This window comes from Pseudopipra pipra, chromosome 10 (genome assembly GCF_036250125.1).
Source record: "Pseudopipra pipra isolate bDixPip1 chromosome 10, bDixPip1.hap1, whole genome shotgun sequence".
Taxonomy (NCBI): Eukaryota; Metazoa; Chordata; class Aves; order Passeriformes; family Pipridae; genus Pseudopipra; species Pseudopipra pipra.
In genome coordinates, this window is record NC_087558.1 from 10,821,446 (window position 1) to 10,842,407 (window position 20,962).

At 43.7% G+C, this 20,962-nt stretch overlaps 1 protein-coding gene across 6 annotated transcripts in view; it reads left to right on the forward strand.

The window, feature by feature from the left end:
• LPP (LIM domain containing preferred translocation partner in lipoma) overlaps positions 1-20,962 on the forward strand; it is a 330,413-nt gene that overhangs the window by 107,634 nt on the left and 201,817 nt on the right. For 5 of the 6 annotated variants that reach the window (XM_064666206.1, XM_064666205.1, XM_064666203.1 and 2 more), the window contains one exon: positions 6,988-7,189. In XM_064666206.1, the coding sequence (XP_064522276.1) occupies positions 6,997-7,189 (193 nt within the window). In that variant the 5' untranslated portion in view covers positions 6,988-6,996. Of the gene's footprint in view, positions 1-6,987; positions 7,190-17,985; positions 20,004-20,962 lie in introns of those variants that run through there. The other variant, XM_064666208.1, reaches the window with a different exon arrangement.

Sequence of the window (20,962 nt, forward strand, 5' to 3'; positions counted from 1 at the left end):
TGGAAGATCCCATGGAAGTTTGATTGAACCTGTTAAAGCCAGAGTGAGACATTACCAGACTATATTCTTCGAGGAATAATTCAGCATAAGCAGTGCTCTAACTAGGTTTCTTTCTCCTTTAATTCCTCTGATTACGTTAGTGATGTCCCACAGCAGGAAATAGGTAAATGCTCTCAGCCCTATTTAACTGGAGAAGTGACTTTGATTTCATTTACTTTTTTATTTATTTTACTTTGAGGGAATTGGAATGAAGATAAAAATGCCTGCCTTATCCAGGCAATGGAAAGAAACTCTGAATCTGAGGGGAAGAGGCAGGGTTTGAGGGAGGAGCTTTTTTGGACTGGTTAATATTACAGGACTTAAATTTGGAGAGATGTTGTGCAGATCGGCAATGATTAAGAGAGTACCAAAGGAATCCCAATTTCCCAAATCACATAATTTCCCATACGATGTAAAATAGATGAGGATAAGTAGTACCATATGGGAAAGATATCCCAGGAGAGCTTGTGCTGAGTTTATAAGTACCTATGGCACTTCCTATGTTTGGTTAAAGGCCTCTAATGAGATCAGAATTTTGACATTGTATCCTCTTTTGAAGGCCACAAGAAGTAGGAGAGCTTCATGGCTGGAGATATCAGCCATAAATGGAGAAATAAATTCATTTAACATTCAGAGGGGAACAGTGCCAAGAAAAAAAAGCAGCATTGGAAGTTTGTAAAGAGCAAATCTCTCTGGTCAGCCTCAGTTACTGCATTTGACTAATTAGTGGAGTGGAGGTGATGAGGACAAAGCAAAGAACTGTATTTTAGCAGGGCATTTGGATTTGCTGTTTGGGGAATTTTAGGCAGAAAAATTAAGACAAATCAGCTCAGAGACTTCCAGTCTTGTAGGTTACACCTCTAAACAGAAAGGGGCAATGAATGAGTGGCATGATTTTGTGTTCTGAAGGGTGTCCCTTTGGCTCGCTTCTAGAGCTGACCTTTAAAACTCAGCTGAAAGGTGAAGTCAGAAGTTTTCACTTCGAGTTATTTTACATGGATGAAAGAGAAGAGAGAGTGGGGAGGATGCAGTTTGCCTTTCTACACATCTCTTGTAAGCCCTTAGAGACAAACTTGGGTTATCTAGGGAAGATGATGTCTGGATCGTGCGTCAGAGAAAAGCCCCAACAAAGCTTTCAGTCACATCTACTGTCAAGTATATCTGGTCAGTCCTTTGACCTTAGGAGTGATGGTTCACTGTGCATGGGTGATACTAAGACAGAACATCACAGACCTCCATCAAGCCAGTGAATTTAGGAAGGTGTGGGATGGAAGACAGAGCAGATTGTCTGGAAGCACAGACGGTTGTTGCTCGTTTTTTGTTAAACACTGTTGCTACCCACTATGAAGCATTAGCTTAATTAACTCAGGGACAAAATCTTCTGTCTTGATGAAGTCCATCAACATCCAAGGAGTATTTGGTCCATGTTATAAATACAAAAATGAAATGAAGATTTATTTGGGTACAGTCTAATCACAGAAAAGTGAGCTTGTCTCAGAGATGAATATACTAACAATTTTAAAAGTAGACAAATTGGTACTCTACCTTGTCATTGCTTATCTGATGTGAGGGTAAATTGACTTAGAACCCTCCTTGTTTTACCTTTGCTTCTCAAAGGTGAATGACATCCTGTAATTAAAAGCAAAAACAAGCTCTTAACACCCACACATTTTAAAAAAAAAAAAAAGGGCAACAAAAAAAACCCTTGTCAGGCTTTTATTACTGCTTGGTATTATCTTCTATTGATATTCCTGGTCTGACATTTTTAGATAATGCGGTCTCAGCTTGGGATTCGTGGATTCCAGTTCCTCTGCTGTGGTGTATTCTTTCATGGTTAGAATTTTCTGAACTTGCAGCATTAAGATCATTCTAATGATAGAACCAGAACACACTGTTTTCCTTATTTATGCAGCGTGATTTCACTCTTTGCTCTTAATGTTATTTATCATAGTTAGTCTGGTCTTATCCTCTGCCTCCAAAAGAAGGTGATGACTAATGCTTCCAAGGAAGGAAGGCTAACAGAACCTCAGACATCCACAGCTGATTTCAGTCAGGGTTTGGTTTTTTTTTTTAATATTATTCATCATTTTATCCCTTCTATTTTAAGTTGCCATTCTTGAAAAAACTTTCTTACTCTGTCATCCAGCATTTCACAAAAGGTAGCTGAAAAATTGAAGAGAATTCAGAGTAAACATACATGAAAGAATCGAGAAGTCTGCCCTTTACAGGGAGTTTAATTGATACTTAATTTAAATGTTTTAATTTGATTTAACCAACGACCTGGCTGTGTTCTGAAAGGATCTGCATAATAAGAGTGGCAGGTCTGTAATGCAGATGACAGGAGCATACCAAAATGCAATGGTTGGAAGCAGAGCTAGCTAAATTTAAAGCCAGACATACAGGAGAAGTTGTAATTATGGTGCTTAATTGCTTGTCCAAACAATTTACCTAATGCTGTGTTGGATTCTCCAACACTTACATTGTTTCAGTTGAGGCTATGTGTGCTTCATAAATATTCTTTAGCTCAACAGAAGCTTTGTGGAGCAGTAGTTGGGTACAGTTCAGTGCAGAAGGGCTGGTCGAGATGGTCAGTGAGAAAGGCTTCCAAAGCAGTGACGTAAAGAAGATTTAGGGGATTTTTTTTCTGGGATGAGGCAGTGAATTTGGGAAGTGGGTATTGCCAGAGTGGTCAGTGAGTAAGGACTCACAGGAAAAGCTTGTAGCAGTCAGATCAGGGACAGAGCTGTTAGTAGTTACTGCTGACCAGGGATGGCTCTGGGACAGTGGCAGGCAGAATTTCAGAAGGCTTCAGCCAAGACAGGGAGACATGGCACTGACAAGGAAGCAAAAGGTTGTTGACCCTCTGGGAGGGTTCCCAGGGACAGGGGCTCTGCTAACAAAGGCTTTTCCAACCTTGCTGTGTTAAATGTTGCATGGCTAGATTTATTCAGGTTTGCCAGGAAGGGGCTCATTGAATGCAAACCACATCTGAAGAATGATTTGATTGGAGCAGAAATGTGGGGGCAGCTGTATATTTAACCTATAGGTTAACTTTTCGGTGAAAAATAACTTTTTATGGAAGAAATACCTCAAAAGTGAAAAGTGTGTTTGCTGGTGGGCCAGAAAAGCACTGCCATTATCTACTGGAGATTCTCATTCAAGTGCAGGAACAGTGACGCAGTGACGGTGACATAAGAGTAAATTTAGAGTAAGGGGATTAGTTATAGGCCCAGGTTTCTCTGTCCTGTTTGATTACTTGCCTACATCACAAAATGTTTTGCTGCAAAGGAACTTCTGCCTGAAAATAGGCAATATTGCAGGGAATGGAGAGGGAGCACTGATGGCTTTGTCTGAACTAGCCAGGGTTCTCCACCATGGAGAAGTCTGCAGAGAGGTGGGAGGTTGTGCCTCTCTCCAAAACCCTGTCCCTTGCATTCTTTTTTGCTTTGGCCTTTTACCAGCTGACAAAATGGGGGTAAAATAACAGTAAACGCAGAAGTTTAACTTCAGCTGTTAAAAAGAGATTAATTCACTTTCTTTTTTTATGATCTTGCAGAGTAGTTAGGCTAAATTTAATTGAGGCTGGGGAGCTGGGGCTGGAACAGATGAGGAAAAGGGAACTTGCTGAAAACACTGTCAAGGCCCAGATAGCAAAAACAAGTAACAGTAAATGCATAACAGAAAATGAGAGGGGGAGAAAGAGGAAGAGAAAAGGCTAACAGGGAAACAATTAGAAAATACCACCACGGCCAAAACAAAGGCGTTAGAGGTTAGCTGAGAGGAAGCTGCGTGCCAGCTTACAGTCAGCAGCTGAGTTACTGCAGGGTGTTCCTCACACTCCCAAGCTGTCCATAGGAGCGTTCTGCTCCTTAAGCTCATTCACTGAAATTCTCATTGTCTTCAGCCGTCCTCAGTGCTGTGCAACCTGGCTGCTGAGGCAGACATTCTTGGTTTGTGCATCGTGCAACCCATCCTTGCCATCAGCCTGGCAGACCATGAGAGCTGAGTGGGACCAAGGCATGCTGCCTGGGAGGTGGTTAAGGAACGTTCCAGAACAGGAATGGTGATAATCTAGTCAGTACTGGGATTTTTTTCCCCCTTGTTTCCTTTGAATCAGAATGGAGATAATGTCCAGGATCTGAGGGTGCTCATGCAGCAGGATGCTCTTTCATATGAAATATCAAGCCAGAGGCTGAAAAACTGTTAGAATTAAACTCCAGGATGCTTTTGGCAATGGGTAAGGTGCAGTTGTCTTCTCATGTAATAACTCTGAAGAGTGAAGACTTGTTCTGTTTTGCTCTTAGGGCTGAGTGCCCTCATTGCTTTCTGATCTTAAAACCTAGATAGTTGCTTGAATTTTATTGCTGCTTTTACAGTTTTGAAGGATGTGGGAGGAGGAAGCGTCAGTGTAGGTGAATGTTACTGATGGAGTGACAGTCATTTTCAGGGTTGGTGTTGTTAATGGGGAATACCAGGCAGAGGGACCGTGGTTCCTGTGCCCTCAGCCTCCACCTGTCATGGCTGGTTTGCTCCCCAGCCCTGTGGGGAGGACCTGCCTTTCACTTCTTGCTTTCAGAATGATGCTCTGCAGTCTTACCATAGATTTGGATGATAGGCAGACAGAGGAGGAAAGTCGCATCCTTGCAGCTCAGCCATGGATACTTGTCCATCTCCAGGCTGCCCCTGCCAGGCTCCTGTCTGCCTCATTTCTAGCCAACCTGTGTCTTTTTTTCACTGATATTGGATTCCTAGTGCAGCTGGCTCACTTTCTAGTATTAGAAATTGTCAAACTACTGTCTGCATGTCAAACAGTCAGACTGCATGGCCAGGAAGAGACAAAACTGTTGGGACTAATGTTTGGCACTTGCCAGTTTCTCTCTCGTGCAAGGAGTGATGGAGGTGGAAGATGACTATAAATTGTCTACTTTCTGGTGTTGGGTCAGACATTGGGACTCAAAGTAGAAATTACTCCTGAAGTGGGAAACCTGTTACCTGAAGTAAATTTATCGTGCTGGAATAAGCAGTTGTGTATATTCATCAGTTTAAACAGTCATTGCTGTTAGCTGGAAGTTCTGTTCCTGCACTACCATGTGGAGACCTTGATCCTTTCCCCTGACTGACTCAGCATTGCCAATAACAAATTGCTAGGACATGGTTATCCATACAGGAACCCACAGGAATATGTTCTCTAGTTTATACCCAAGAGTCTTCATTTGCTGCTTTGATAAAAGGACTCAATGGAATTTGTTCCACCATGAAGGTTGTAGGATGCAACCAGGATAAGCTGGCAAAATACCTCTGCTCCTAATTCCTGAGAGCTTAGTCTTGACATTTCTAGTCATGTGTGAGCCCAAATTAGGAAATAAAAAATGGAAACAGTGTCCTTTCTGCTTTGTTTTCTCTAGGGCAGACTTAAATATGATATCAGGTATGTCTTCTGCCTGCCTAAATGGTCTTTGTAATCCTGGGGGCTGGTTGAAGAGCTCAGTGTTGCTTGTTTCTTGGAGAACTATGTGTGCATGGAAGTCTTAGCTGTGAGGCACTAGGGATATGCCCAGATAGGCTGGGAGTGGCCCCTCTGAGGGGGTCTGCACCTGCCAAAAGGCCACCTTTCATCTTCCCCCTTTCTATTTCCCACCCTGTACTCGGGTAACCGTTCACACCAGTACAGTCCTTGGTGGCATGCCCAGCAGAGCTACAACTCTCTTGCAGCTCAGCCCCAGCAGATTGCATTTAATGCTGCAGTTAGAGACCACCTCTGTGTGAATCCAGCAGGTCCTCTGCTTTGTCCTGTTGTTCCCAGGTGGAAGTGCCTTTCTGCCATGGCAGTCTGCTCATGTCTCCCATGGTTTGGTGCTATCTCTTGCACTGATCTGTTTCCATGAGCAAAACAAATCTTTCCTGTTTGGGTCACAGCTGCCTGCTGGCTTTGGTGGCCTTGAGGAGTTCTGACAGCAAAGCAGTGTGTGGGCAAAAGTGACAAAGTGCTCAAGAGCTCCAAAATTAGCATTAGCTTTTATCTGTATGGGGTCTTCATTTCTCCAACACTTCTCAAATCCAGCTCCATAGGATCATCTGATGGTACTGTAGGACTGTCGTTGCTACCCAGCAAGTATGGTTTGTGTGTGTGGTGAAAAGCACTTGTTTATTGCAATGAACAGGATTTTTATGGGCAACATTTTCAGTAGCATCTGAGTCCGGTTCTCAAAAGTGATGTAGGCTTTTAAGAGGCCAAAGCCAAGATTTTCATAAATAAGTAATGATTTGGGCTGCCTCTGTTTTTTGTTACACAAGTCAAGATGTCTAAAAGGAGCCTGGTTGTCAGCAGTTGTGGGATTCTGGCATTTTTTCAAAATTGATATGCTTTTAAAATGTCTTAAGCTGGGCATTCAGAAATGGAGGCATCAAGAATGATTAGCTGCTTTTGAAATCCTTTTTCTTAAAAGTCTGAATGAAAATCACTGGGGCATGGGGTCCTAAATGACATGTGAAAAAGTGCTAAAAGTGTATTTTGGAAGTGTCTGCCTATCTGTGACTAGACTTGTCCCCAGAGCACCTACACTGTTGTACTTTAATGTACTCACAAAAGCCTAATAGGGAAAGGCAAATACATCACTACTGTGCTGAATGGGTGGTGGGATTGATGGGCTGCTTCAGGTTATCAACCTATCTCTGCTCTGGTTTGAAGAGGAAAAAAGCAATGCTTTTTGTAGGCACCAGCAATAAGCTAATCAGCAACTCTGACCTGCTGGGAAAAGAAAGACAAGTTTGTATCTAAAGTCCTATACATTAGGAGCAATATTGTCTAAAGTGAAGCATGCACCAGTTAAACATATTAAAGGGTTTTGTAGGTTTGATTTCATAAACCAGCAGAATAGTAGGAATCCAACTGTTGTTTCCCCAGCCTAAATTCCTAATGCCCGTGTGACTTTTTGCCTCTCCTCTCAGATCTGAACCATGTCCCACCCATCCTGGCTGCCACCCAAGAGTACCACTGAGCCTGTTGGTCATGTTACTGCAAGGATGGAGACCACGCACACCTTTGGGACTCCCAGCATCTCAGTGTCCACCCAGCAGACTCCAAAGAAATTCGCACCTGTCGTTGCCCCCAAACCAAAGTACAACCCATACAAGCAACCGGGAGGTGATGGTGAGTATTTGTTTTTTTAGGAAGGAACCACAACTAATTCAGAGAAACTGGCTGCTAACACAGGCTGTTCCTGACTTGGTCTTTGTTGGTGAGTTTGTGGGAGCCTCCCTGTTTCAGATCATTCATATCAAGAAGAATGTGAAGGTATCTCCTACCCTTGCTCTGGCTGCCTACGCTTCTGAGAGGTGTAGGGCTGGGGGAGGACATGGGGACAGGTGTTTCTTGGTTTTAGTTTGGAAGCAGATCTCCCATGTCCAAGGCTGATACTTTTGAAAGGAAGCTTGTTAGTCTCTGCTGGCATGTGATGATTCAAGGAGCGTGGGCTCGAACAACCCTTTTCAGTATTGATCTATGGGAATATGGGTATAATTGGGGGTTGTAGGGCCTAAGTTTGGCAGAATGAATTTGAAAGTGCTTCCTCTTCTGGCTGGATTGTTTTATTCTTTTCCCTCTACTATGGAACACTCTTGAATATGAAATAATTCAAAGGGTATTTTTGCGACCATTGCAATAGCCTCTGAAACTGTTATGTTAGCAAAACAAATGCCTGCCAGTCACTGTGTGTTGACCTTCTTCTACCTTCTGCTGTAAAAGTCCTCCTTTCTTCATGTGATTGAGCAGCAAGCGTGGGATTTGGGTTCCTGGCTTGTGGACACTTGGGAGGAGGGAGTTCCCAGCATCAGGAGTGCATGGTTGGAAGCGCCTCTGGGGTTTTCAACTGGAAACCTCCCAGTTGGAGCACCCCGGATGCCCCTGGCTGACACTGGAAAGTGTGTGATGGAACCTTACTGCAGCAGAAACAAGGAGAAAGCCAAGGATTTTAGGAAAGAATGGTAGCTGTCTTGGCAAGGCATGACTTTTCTGTTTGTGGTGATTTACTATGGTTAGAAATGGGTGGAACACTCTTCCCCTCCTCCTCTGCAACCCTCCCTCAAAAGAAAAGCTCAGTTGTATTAAAGAAAATTGCCCAAACAGCTTTTGTATATGATTTTGGATGCTCTACTTTGTTCCATTGTCACGTTTTCCTCTTTTGTATTGAGTACAATAAGTTAAATATCATCTGTATATTTTTTCCTCTTACTACTCTATCTTTTGTAAGTTGTATGCATTTTCAGGAAGACTACAGAATAATGGAAAGGAGAAATAAAAACAAAGGAGCACATTAAGTCTTGCACTTGAGTGATTTTGTGAAGTGAAGGATAGCTTGTAGGAAAGTTGGAAAAGTCTGAGTGTTTTGGTTTTTTTCCTCTGCCACTCTAATTTCAGAGAATTCAGAACAAAAAAAGAAAATGTGTTGGAGGGGGAAAAGCGAAGTCTTATGCACCTGTTCTGCTGCCTTCAGTAACAAAACTTAGCGAGAAATAGGAAGAGAAAGACATTTGGAATTTTAAAAGTAAAAAATAATCCACTTCTGAAATGCAGTGAAAATGTCACCTTCAAGTCAAGTGGAAATTCTTATTTTTCTGACTCTCTTGAAATTAAAAATAATAATGGAAAATAACCCTCTTTTTTCCTAGGAAAACTGTTCTCAATCAATCACTTATTTTTGGGTGAAAAAAGTCAGTATGTCTTGTCAGTGCTTTAGTGATTGTGGGTCTGATTATATGTGACTCAGGAACATTATCACCCTCTAAAAATTCTGTGTTTCTTGGCATTTGGGGAAGGAGGCTTTCCCAAAGAACACAGCAGGCACTGCAGGCTGAGAAGGGGAGACAAGACACACAAACATTTCTGATGCAACCCTGAGTGTCTGGTCCTGCAAACAGTCAGGCATCACCGGGTCTGTTGGAAACTGGGAGACAATCAGGAACTCATAGGGGGACTTCATCAGTGCCAGTCCCTTGCCTTGTCTGATGCTGGGCATTTGGGGATCCTGTCATTATCTGACAGGCCTGGAAGAGCTAAGGGTTGGCCAGGACCTGGTCAGAGACAGGCTTAGTGATGTGACAGCGTGCCTGCAGCTTAAGCTAATCCACTTTCAAAAGGTGACATGCTGCTGGTCGCTGTCAGCAGCCCGTGCAAAGCCATTACCCAACCATATATAACCCTGAGAACATGAGGCTTCTGGGATCTGGCAGGCGAGAGCAGAGCAGTGAGAAATATTTAGCCCAATGTGCTTCATTCACTTTCTATGGCTCCCTTCTCCAGGCTTCCTAATTGTTTTTTCAATGACCTCCCTGCTTTTGCAGCAATAATTCATCCTGGGAGACAGCTCCATGCCCCGTTGGTTCCCTGTGTACAGGGGCACTGTGAGTCATTTTGCCTAAATTTGTTCTCTGTTGGTCACGGGTCTTTCCCATCTGGTTGGCTGTGAGTCTGTAGGTGGGAGAGCTCCAGGATTCCCTCACACCCCGGTGTGTTTTCATCCCTCCTACCCTGCCAGAGCTGCTTTGCTGGAGGAACATGGGGTTTATGTGCTTCCTTCTGCCGGAGATGAGTGGGAGCAGCGGCGCCGCTCAGGGGAAGGGCTGTGATGGGGCAGAGGGTCACTGTGCACGTCACAGCATTGCCTGCCCCAGCAGTGTTGCTGGAATTGGTTCCCTGCAGCCTTTGGCAGCTGGAATAGTATCTGGAATCTCTCTAGGAGGCTGGTGAAGTTTGTTCCTGGTAATTTCTTCAGCCTGTTGCTTTTAACATTCAAGATTATGCATCCTCTGGCCTTGTGTTTCTTTATTATTATTTTGTAGGTGTGTTGCTTGCATATGGAGGGTCTGTCTGGCTGATCACATTTGTGATTTTATTTCTTGATCATATTGAAAGCACAGGGAAAAGACACTGGAGTGACAATGGAGCAGGTACTGTGTGCACATGTAGGGGGAGTGACCGTAGCCCCCTCTCCCTCCCACCAAAGCATTTCCTTGATCTCACCTTGACTTTGATTTTATTTTTCTTTTCCTGACACCTGCACAAAAATCAGCCAGAAGGTGCTGATTAAAAGCTACTTAATGGAACTTTAAAGGAAGTTAGAAATGGTTACATGACTGAAAAAAGTGAAATCACAAAAGCCAACAGTTTATAAACCAGCAGCGTTTTAATGTAATTTGAAGCACTCAATGTGTGTGTGGTTTAGACCAGTGAAGTGAGCAATTTTGCTGGTGCTGCCAGCCCCCTCCTTGCTATTTGCCGTGCTGAGTTGCTGCAACTTGTTTCAGACTATATTTATCCACTCATCAAAGCAGAGACCATTTCTTTGTATTGCAGAGATCTGTTTTGGGGGCCCCTGGGTATGACTGCAGTAGTGGTAGAAATAATAATGATAATCATCATTATCATCATCATCAGTAAGACCAGCTCTGCCTAACATTCTGCACAGGTCTCTGCCATGCAGAGAGCTGAAAAGGCGGGCACAGCTGTGTTTTTAAAAGTCCTACAAACATCAGACCAGACTTCATGTGCTGTGGTCTGGGCTGGGTTTCTGGAGGATTTAATGCTTCCATTCCCCGCTGTGATGGTTTGCAGGGGATTAACCTTGCCTGATCCTGGGAGGCGTGAGCACCAAAGCTTCTGGGAAGTGCAGGTGCTCGTCATCTTACACAATTCTGTATTTACCCCACAGAGAGAGGAGAGCTGTTTGAGCTTGGGGAAGATGTTTATCTATAAGATGAACAAGTGTGCATTGGGAGGAAGTGTAGCTGCTGATGAGTTAGGCTGGAAATCAAAATTAGATGTCCAGACATTGAAGCAGGAGCTCTAAAAGAGTTTAACCTGGGTCAAGGTGGTTCTTGGGTGGAGCTAGATGTAGTTTGACGATTGAGAGCATCTTCTCTTTGTGCTTGGAGAAGATGAGTCCTGAGATTGATGAGGCAGCATCCAGCCATGGGTCCTGACAGTCCACTTCTTATATATTTGGCTTCTTTTTCCGTGCTCGTGTGTTTGGTGTTATATGTCTCCTCCCTCTGCTCCTCAGCAGACCCTGTCCAGCTCTGTGCGTAGCAGGGTTTGTCCTCTGTACTCACGGACCAAAAAATCTCTTAAGCAAAGTAATGTCTTTTTCCAAGGAGTTCATATTTATTTTGTTTCCTTTAAAAGCTTTGGATGCCCCATCATTGAAAGTCCTCAAGGTCAGGTTGGACAGGACTTTGAACAACCTGATCTAGTGAAAGATATCTCAGCTGATGACAGGGAAGTTGAATTGGATAATCTTTCAAGGTCCTTTCCAACCCAGACCTTTCTGTGATTCTGTGGTTGCCCTTTCTCCTTTCCCTGCCACTTACTTCTCTCCTGCTCTCCAGCTTTTAGACTTAAATTGGTATTTCAACATCTTCAACAGAGCTGGAGCCTTACAGAAGCGCTGCCACACAGCTGTTCCCATCTATGCTGGGCTCAGGAAGATGGAAAGGATTTATAGCTTGCAGATGAAGCAAATTCCCTTTTCTCCTCTTTTTCCTAGTTCCAGAAAATGGGGCCTCACCCTCAGGGCAGACTAAGGAGGCATCTGGTGTGGAGTGAGGTTGGCGATGGCTGATCCGCTGGCTTTGTGCCCACTGCCATGGGGCGGGTGGTGCTGGTGTGGGATCGTGCACTCCATGGCATGGGGAGGAGAGCTGGCAGCTGCTCCCAAACAAGTGCTGCTGAGGCAGGGCAGTTGGGATGTGCTGGGACGGTGCCAGGGGTTGTGAGGCCAGAAGCAGGGGCTTCAAAAATGTGTAAAAATCTGCTGTCAGTCTTGAGGTCCTCAGAAAAGCCAGAGTCATGGCCACTGGATGGCTTGAGCGCAGTGAGTGGCCAGCTGTGCGGTGTGATATGCCTTTTGGTTTGGATCCTTCTGGCTTGAGCTTGTTTTGGTAACCATAAAAGCTGTTTTCCTCTTGCCTTTCCCCCTCCCCTCCAAATAAAGCTCTGCAAGTCCCAGAAAAATGACACTATACTGATACAGGTGGAGCACAATGGTGAGCTGGGGAATCTCAACTGGATTGCAGGGTTGGGCTTTCCAGTCCAATATTTATGAGCACTAGCACACCTCTCTGTGGGTTGAATGCACTCTTCTGCCACTGTGTGCAGTCACTTGAAAGATGATTTCATGGTAATAGGGAAGGGAACAAGTCCATCCTTGCCTAATGGGAAGTACCAGATGGTTGCTTGGCTGCCAAGCGATCTCCTGCTCCTGCAAAGATGATCATCTCCAATCCCAAAAAAACCAAATTCCTCATATTCTTGCAATGTCTTTTGTCATATGAATCGGACCATGCATGTTTCTGAAGCTGCCTGAGACAGACTGAAATGCTGCAGTGCCAGCCCTGGCCAGAAAGGGATGTGCAGCCAGCGTCCCTCACAGGGCAGTCACTTGGTTTGTGGGGCTGCCTCGTGCTTGGATGTGCTTCTCTGTCTCCCTCTGAGGCTCCCAGGACATTCTTTACAAAATTAGCCACTTTGGTTTATGCAGTTGGGTTCTAAATTCAGTGCTGATGTCTTTCCTTGTAGTTGCCACTTTGGTGCAGAAACAGTTATTATAGATTTAATAGTGGAAACTAAATGAAGGGATAAAACTCAAAGCAAGCTCTTCCCTTCTCCTTCCTTTCCTTGGGTGCCTTTCAGATATGGTGAACAACAGGTCTCATGTGAAGGTCTTTGAAGTTTTAATTACTTTTTTTTTAAACCATCTCCTTCCATTTACCTTGGTTGGTGGACTAGGCAAGTGACTCATGAGACAAGGCACAACAGCAGGATGAGCTCCAGGATAAGGTTATGTCATTGACACCAGTGTGTAAGCTTGAACCCGGCTGATCTAGGTTTCCCAGGGCTTGACTCTCCATGCTCTCCTCCTCTTCATGTGTGTAGAAGCTTTTGAACACTAGCAAATTATGTTCTGCTATGTCTGTAGGGGACTGGGAGCATGAACTGTCAGGCTGTTTATTGTTTTGTTATTGTATTTTTTTTATAGGCAGATACACATAGTGGGTTTTGTTTACAGCAGCTGCTATCAGTAGCTCTGCCTTAATTTTTGAAGCTTGGGTATGGATTTATTGGACCAGACACTCTGTTCTAGCTTTGCTGTTCCCATCTCTGCAATCTTTGACAGTTCATAGAAGCTAACCAGCTCCAGAGTCTCTTCATTATTTGCATTGAGAGCCCTGAAAGAATAAATTGAGGCTGACTTGAAAGATTCTGTGGGGTTTGTGTTGTTTTTCGGGTTTTTTTGTTCTGTTTTTTTTTTTTTTTCCTGGTTGTCTGTGCTGGGCCCATAACCCATAGCAAGAGAAATTCTTGCTAGTGGAGGGGTTATGTTGGTTGAGAGGCAAAGGGGTGATGTACCTGCTCCTTGGTGTATATCATGAGCTTCTGCAGTGCTGTGCTAGTTGTTGGAAGGGGCTGGAGTGTGGGCACAGTGAGATGTTTTGGCCATTCCAGTGCTGGTTTGTGTGTGCATTAACATGAGATAATGCAATTGAGTCTTTTATTCTGGCAGAAGCAGAAGCAGAAGCTGTCTGTCCTGCATGTGTTGTGGACCACTGCTGCAGCCCAGATGAGGCATGGGAATATGTTGTTACTCTGTCAGTTTGATGCTGAATTGAGTCCTGTGAGCACCAGAGTATTTCCAGTGGGATCTGCTGGTCCCTGCCTTGTTCCTCACCTCTGCCAGCAGCTGAAAAAATCATTGATGCTTCAGGGTGGAGACAGTATCTCAGTGGTGGGACAAGAAAAATTGTCCTGGCTGAGAAGTGCTCTAACACTTTCCTGGTCCCATCATTGCAGCGGATGCTACAGTCCCATCCCTCGCAGCACTGAGCTTGAAAAAAAGCAGAGTTGAAAAATGTAGTTTGAATAAAGAGGTAACCTTACTGTTGCAAATCATCCTGACCGAGCCTGAGCACAGCCCCCATGTTAGTGCTTGTTTTTTAGAAAAAGCTTTTTTAACGTGTATGTTATAAACTTTTAAAGTCTTTCTGAATCCTTGCCCTTGTTCTTCCCTGTGTTTCTTGGACTGAATGAAATGCAGCAGATGAAGCAATACTTTATTCATTAGTGTCAGAACTGCATCATCCACAGGCTCTTTCAAAATATAGCTGGTGAAAATGAACTTGAAGCTCTAGGACTCTTTGTCATGGGTTTGCTACCTTCTACACAAGAGCATTTAAAGCACAAACAAAGCCCCCAAACACTGCAGAACAAGCAGGAAGGCGGGAGTCCCTCATTAAGAAGTAGCTGTGAACCAGTTTGGAGCAGCCTTTCGGAAGTCTCCATTGATTTCTCTCTAATGACATCCTCTTTCCCGTTGGTTAGGAACCAAGTGAAACCAGTTGGAAATGAGTGGTGGTTCTCATTTGTATAATAGTGGATTTAAACTGCCCAAAGCAAGCTGAGCTGTGTTGAAGAGGCGTGAGACCAAGCCGATGCCTTTGTGCTTGGGCAGCATCCCTCCACTCGATAGCTTATGAGTTATGGAGACATGGAGTTTTGCCCAGTTGTCCACAGAACAGTGACCAGTAGCAGGACCTGTGATTCTCACCAGTGTAAATAAACTGGCTCTGTGTGGGGCCTTTTGTTTTGATAGCAGTCATCTCCTTTTTTTTTTTTTGCCAGAGACAAATTTGTAGGTCTGTGTCTTGGCTTTGCTGTCAGGATGAGCATTTTCTTTTTTTGAAATACCACCTCAGAAGGTGGCACTGGGAAAAACTGCAGCATAAAACAGGTGCATAAAAACTGTTATTGAACCAGTGTACTTATCTGTAGTTCACAAAATGTCAAGTCAAGCCACCAGGTTTTATTAAGTATTCTGACTGTGTTTTGTTAGAATTACAAATACTAAATTTTCACAGGCTCTGGAACACATTTCCTCTTATTCGTGAACTACTTGAAGTAGTGCTTAGCCTTGGGTTTCATTCTGATGAGTGAGCTTGTATTTTCTCAGTTATTTGGTATCATAAAACAAACATTGCACTCCTCAGCAGGTAGATTTTTAATTTTTTTCTGCCATGCCTATTTTTTTCTCATTTTCTTTTCCTCCTGTCTGTCTGTTCTTCTAAGATACTATATTTAATTTTTCCGCTTCGTTATTTAAAACATTGAATAATGATTCATCTTAGCAGTGACCTGTTCTGTGAACCACTTTGGGTAGAATAAAGAAATACTTTGGATAGAATGAAGAAAAAGGGCAAAAAAGGAAAGGGAAAAAAAGAAAGAAAAGACATTTATGACATACCCTGGAATGGAAAGGAACTGTCTTTTTGTAACTTGAATTGCAAACAACTGTCATCGACCATATCAAACCTACTTTTAAAAAGATAATGTTTGTCCTGTATATAGTTTTAAAGGGCTATGGTGCCCAATCAAAGCAAGAGAGCATTGCTAATGCAGAAATAGCTTGAATTCAAGCAGGCAACACTTGTCCCTTTTATTTTAATCTGAAATTTTAACATCCTCCAGATGCTAGTCTGTTAAATAATAACAATTGTTATACGACAGTTAACAATCGAGTAATATTTTTTATTTTTTTTACCCTTGCTCACACAATGCAGCTCTTTTACACTCTGAAAACTTAACTGTTATAGTAGAGGATTATACTTATGTTTTTCCTTTTCTCTGCCTAAAGCTTTTTTACTTTGCCAGACTGAATCCTGCTAAGTCAGAGCAACCAGTAAATGTCTATTGGGTTATATTACAGGTTGGTCTAATAAAAGGTTAGAAGAATGAATGAGCAACTCTTGAAGCCACAGAAGCTGTACTTGTGGCCAAAGAGCAGGCATTTCTGGCAGTGAACACTACACAATTACTATTTGGGCTAAATATACAAGGCCCGAAATGCTTGTTGCTAAGCAAAGCATGTTGAGATGGACTTGGCACAGGAGTTGAGGGTCTGTGAGCAGAACTGAGAGTCCTGTGGCTCTGCTTGGCCCAGGAGGGTGATTTTGCCAGAGATGAGCAGGGCTCTGCTCTAGTTCCTAATAACCAGACACCACTATCTAAAAATTTCCCTCCTGCCTTCTTTAACTAGCACACACACTCTAAAGTCACAGCCACGGAAGAAAGCTCAGGCATGTCCTAGGGGTGCCATTGGGATTTACCCAAACTATTTGAAGAGCTGTGAAACGCTACAGACTCACAGGTCTTTTCCAACTCTTAATTCCTGTGATGGCAAAGACTAAGGTAAGGTTTTGGTTTAGTCTAGGCATGACCCAAACCATAAAACCAAGCCTGGTGGGAAGGGCTGGTTGGTAGAAATGGGGCTGGCATGAAAACTGGCATTTGTTTTGCCAAGAATTGAATTTATGGGAAATGACATGGAGATGAGAAAGGGACCTGTGCATCTGGGCCACCTCTTTTACAAGGTCCACTTGGAAAGATTTAGTAACTGGCTTTTCCAGATATTCTGCAATACCTGTGGTGTCAGGGGTCTGGCCAGGGGTCCTGCCTCAGAAGCTGTCCTGAGCGAGCTGGTGGGAGGAGAGAGGGCTCTCAGGAGTAGGAAAATGGTACTAAAACAGTGCAGGGAAACACAATCTTTCAAGAGTAGATTTAATAGTAGAAATTATATACATTTGAAATTTATGTTATAAAAAATGAATGTGATGAGAGTTAAATTCTTACTAAGTGGAACTGATGGTCTCTGAGGTTGGTGACCCAAACCTGAGCAGACCTGTTCTTTTGTAATAACATCAATGAAACCAACTTACCTTAACTTTTTGCCCCACATATCCCTCAGTGCAAAATCCCAATCTGTGCTCCACTGGCCCCATCCCGTATGGCTTTTTAGCAGGGTCAGTGCCAGGCTGTGGCTGTTTCTACATGAACTGGGAGCCTGTTGGGCATCCCAGTGCCTTCCTTGGGATCACTGTGCACCTACAGTTGGAACTATTTTCAGCTGCTTTCCTTATCCAGAGCAATCCATCTTAGCTCTTTGCAGGACCGGATCATCTCTCAGCCCCTGAGGTGTTATGATCAGCTTTACAATGTGCTGTCAAACCCTTCAAGGGAATGTTCTAACCCAAACTGTGCTGTGTATATGCAAAGTTTTTTTTCAAGAGAACGGAAAGGAATAATCATAGTTCCTGGGCCACTTCTTGGGAAGGGTAAGAAAAGGAGGGTTGCTCAGCGAGGATCCATTAACACCGCTCTGGCTGGCAGACAGTGAAGCACAGGAGGTAAAAGTCCATTCTTTTCCTTTCCCAGTCCTGTGATTTAAAATGTTTGAACGTGCACTTCAGAAGCCAGGGAAGTAAAAGCCCCCAGTTGTGCCTGGAGTCTCTGCAAAGGCCACGGCGAGCAAAGGGGCTGTGGAGTGTTAATACAGTCCATCATTTTGTAACGAGCCCGATGTTCTTGTATGAGCTGTGTCAGGCTGTTGTCTGCACGCTGTCTTTGCTGATCACAGTAATCGGGTCATAAGAGAAGGAGAAGTAATAGCGTGTCTCTTAGCAACCAGCCCCAGGAGAAAGAGAAAATTACTCAAACAGACTATCCAGCCAGGGAAGTAGAAAGATGAAATTTTCTGAAAGTCTGTTGGAAAGTGCTCAGGGACATAATTCTTTTATGTGTGAGATCCTTACAGGCTGAATCCAATGGTATCAGACAGTTTTTTTTTTCCTTGTTGTCTTCCTGGTAAACTTTTATTTTTAATTGGTCTCAGAAAAAAGGGGGAGAACCCTCTGAAACAGAGACATTTAAAAAAAAATAAGTGACAGATTTTTGTATTTTTAACAATGCCAAGGAGAAGGGAGGGAGGGGAGGTCAGTGTGTCTCAGGCAGGAGATGAGGGGAGCCTCTTATCTCTGCACGAGTGCTTTGAATGCTTCCCATGTCAGTACGAGCCAAAGCACGTTGCTGTATCTGCCGACGCCGCAGTGGCATGTACAAAACAAACTTGTTGGGTCTCCGTTGCATTGCACGGGGTGTCACGTCCCATGAGTGTCCCAGACTGTGTGCTGTGCTGATTGACAGCTTGGCAGAGAGCTGGACCTGATGTGCCCTCCCAGCAGCCGTGCTGGGAGTGCCCAGCTGAGAGGTCAAACAGAGCAGGTACTGGTCAAGTTCCTGCCAGCAGCCTTTTTCTCATTATCCTGGGTTTTGTCCTCTTTCAAGCTACTGGTTTGTATAAGACTTAGAGGGGAACATCTTTGAGGCCTTCTCAATGACTATTTGGCCAGTGTCGTCCCCAGGTCTCAGAGAGGAGGGTGGTTGTGGGGACAGTCTGGAAGTCATGGTAATAAATCCAGGCATTTGAGTTTGTGTACAGGGTGGGGAAAAGGTTGTGTGCTTGGATCTTATACTTTTAAAAGATTTTTTTTATCCAGAAGGTTGCACTTCTGTGGTCAGCTACTCTACTTCCTACCAGGAGGTATGCTGGCTGCTTATGGGAAGGGCATGGTCTGGCATGGTCTGCCCCCCCTCACTAAGCAAGAGCATAAATCTATATGTGTTGAATGGAAAGGTATATAACTCTAAGATGGCTGAGACTCGCAAGATTTGTGGTTGCATCCTTAAAAGTATTGCTGGGACAAAATATTTCTGAAAGCCTGGCTTAGTCCCTGACTCTGAGGAGACATAAGGGCACTGTTGCATGTGTGAAGGGGAACAGGCACTTGTAGATGTCTGATTCAGGTACTGGTGCCCTTCCTCTGCTTCTGTCTGCTTGTGATACCAGGGCATGTCTAGATTGTGCAGAGGGATCAACAAACTCTGCAGGGGATAGTTTGACTATAAAGTTTGACTAACAGGTTTACCTTCAGATTCATGTGATTTAATGAAGGCTACAGCCATTCACCCAAACTGGATTCTGAACAGTTGGGTAAAGGGTTCAGGCTAACTGCTGGGCTGTGATGGTTGAGCTGTTGTTGGTACCTGAATTCACTCAAGTCTTGCTAAAGTTTTTGGAGACAAGGCTGACTTCAGCATCTTATCCCATAAATAATCTGTAGAAGAGAGGAGAAAAAGCTCAAACTTGCAGCTGCACAGAGTTAATACCTTAGGAGTAACATCTACTACTATCAGGGAAAAGTAAGATAAGGAACAATATTAATTGTAACTTCTTCCAAGCAAATCATAGAGGCTGCTGCTTTGCTGTCATGTCATAAAGAAAAAAGACCTTCTTCCTTTAAAGTTTAGTAATTGAAGACTTTCCTTGCTATTTTTGTGAGTACCAGTAAGTGATGTTTCCTGGAAATTTTCCCCCAACTCTATAAATACCACCCTAGGGCTTACAGCAGTGACTCAGTTTGGGAAGTCAACACCATGCACTTCCTCAACACAGCCTGGCAGCCCCCCAGCCAGAGCAACTTCTGCAAAACTACTGATTGGTTGTTAATCTGCAGTACAATTGGGCTCCTTCTTGAAAACTGCATTCCTGTAATGAATTCCAACCTTCCTGTCATGTTAGTCATGATGGCACAGGGGACAGAAGAGGCTGAATCACAGTTTGAATCTGGAAAGTTGTAACTGGCATTTCGAGTTGCCACCTTTCCTCTCCATAACTTTCTCATCAAATGACCCCAACTGACAGATAGATGAGATGTTCCTTATTGCCACTGCTCACTGTCCTGGAACCAAGATTATCTCACAGATCTTGCTTTTGTAATTGGGTCCTTTCCTCCTTCGTGTTACACTTTTGAAATCACTTTTGTACCAGCTGAGCACAAATAGAGCCATTTGTAATTCTTTGTGTGGTGCCAAAGGAGAAGAAGAACCGGGCGGACTGAATTAATTCTGCAAGTATAGAAGGAAAATTGCACTGGGAGCTCAGGTCTAACACAGCCATCTTACATAAAAATGAATTTATAAAGACAATAGGCAATATTTGAAGGAAGTGTAGCTGGGTAAAATCACAGCTGGCCTGCATCTCCTCTGGTATCAGCATGAACAGGAGACCATACAGTCATACCAGGTAATGCATGAAGTCTTGCAGTGTATTCCTCATCTTCTGCTTAGTCCATTCAGTGCCTTAGATTTGGATTAAATTCATAATTGTTATCCCATCCATGCCAACAGAGATCCTGGAGAGTTTGAGACTCTCCTGCAGAGACCCTTCCCTATGCCTGAAAAGTCAGTTGCGTTTGAAACATGAGCATACTTGACCAACTTCTCTTGGTGCTTCAGGTGCTCAGCCTGTGTGTTTAAAGGGACATGTGCCCTCAGGAGGGAGAGGTGACCTTTCAGCAGCAGGAGGGGGTTGGGCTGGTGGATCTCTAGCTCCCAGATCTCTACGTTTTGTTCAACTGTTCACTTCCCTCACTAGGGTCAAGAGTCTTTTAGACTTAGCTGCAGAAGGGTTGGTTTGGCAGAGCCTGAAAACTCACGATATTTAAGCCGTTTCTCTGTGCTAGTAAATTGCTCTTATTGGATAGACAGAAAATACTTTAAATTTAGCAGCTAATCCAAGATAAGAGATGTGATGTGTGACCACAGCTGAGCTATTTCCCTACAGTCACAGTTGGACTTTATAAACAAGAAATTGCTGAATCACCATGATTCCATTCTGAGTATATGATATTTTCCTGAGATATCATGGAGACAAGCTAATGGAGGGTTCTTTTGCCTTTTTATGCCTTCTTGTGTGGAAAGACCATTATAAAATTTCTGTTTCTGGTGCACATTTAGCACTGCCTCTGTGCATCCAGAAGTGCTCTGGCTAATGATCCCTTTTGCCCCAGTGAGAATGTGTTTTGTAACTGCAGTGGGGAAACAAATAAAAGAGAAATAAAGTAGCAGGGTGACTATTTTGAGAGATGAGCTTTCACTTGGTATGTTGATTTTCCTAAGAGATACAGCTCATCCAATGCCTCGTGTAAGTTGAACATCCAGCATGGCATGGGTCTCTGGAGCGGGAATATTCCATTTTAAGAC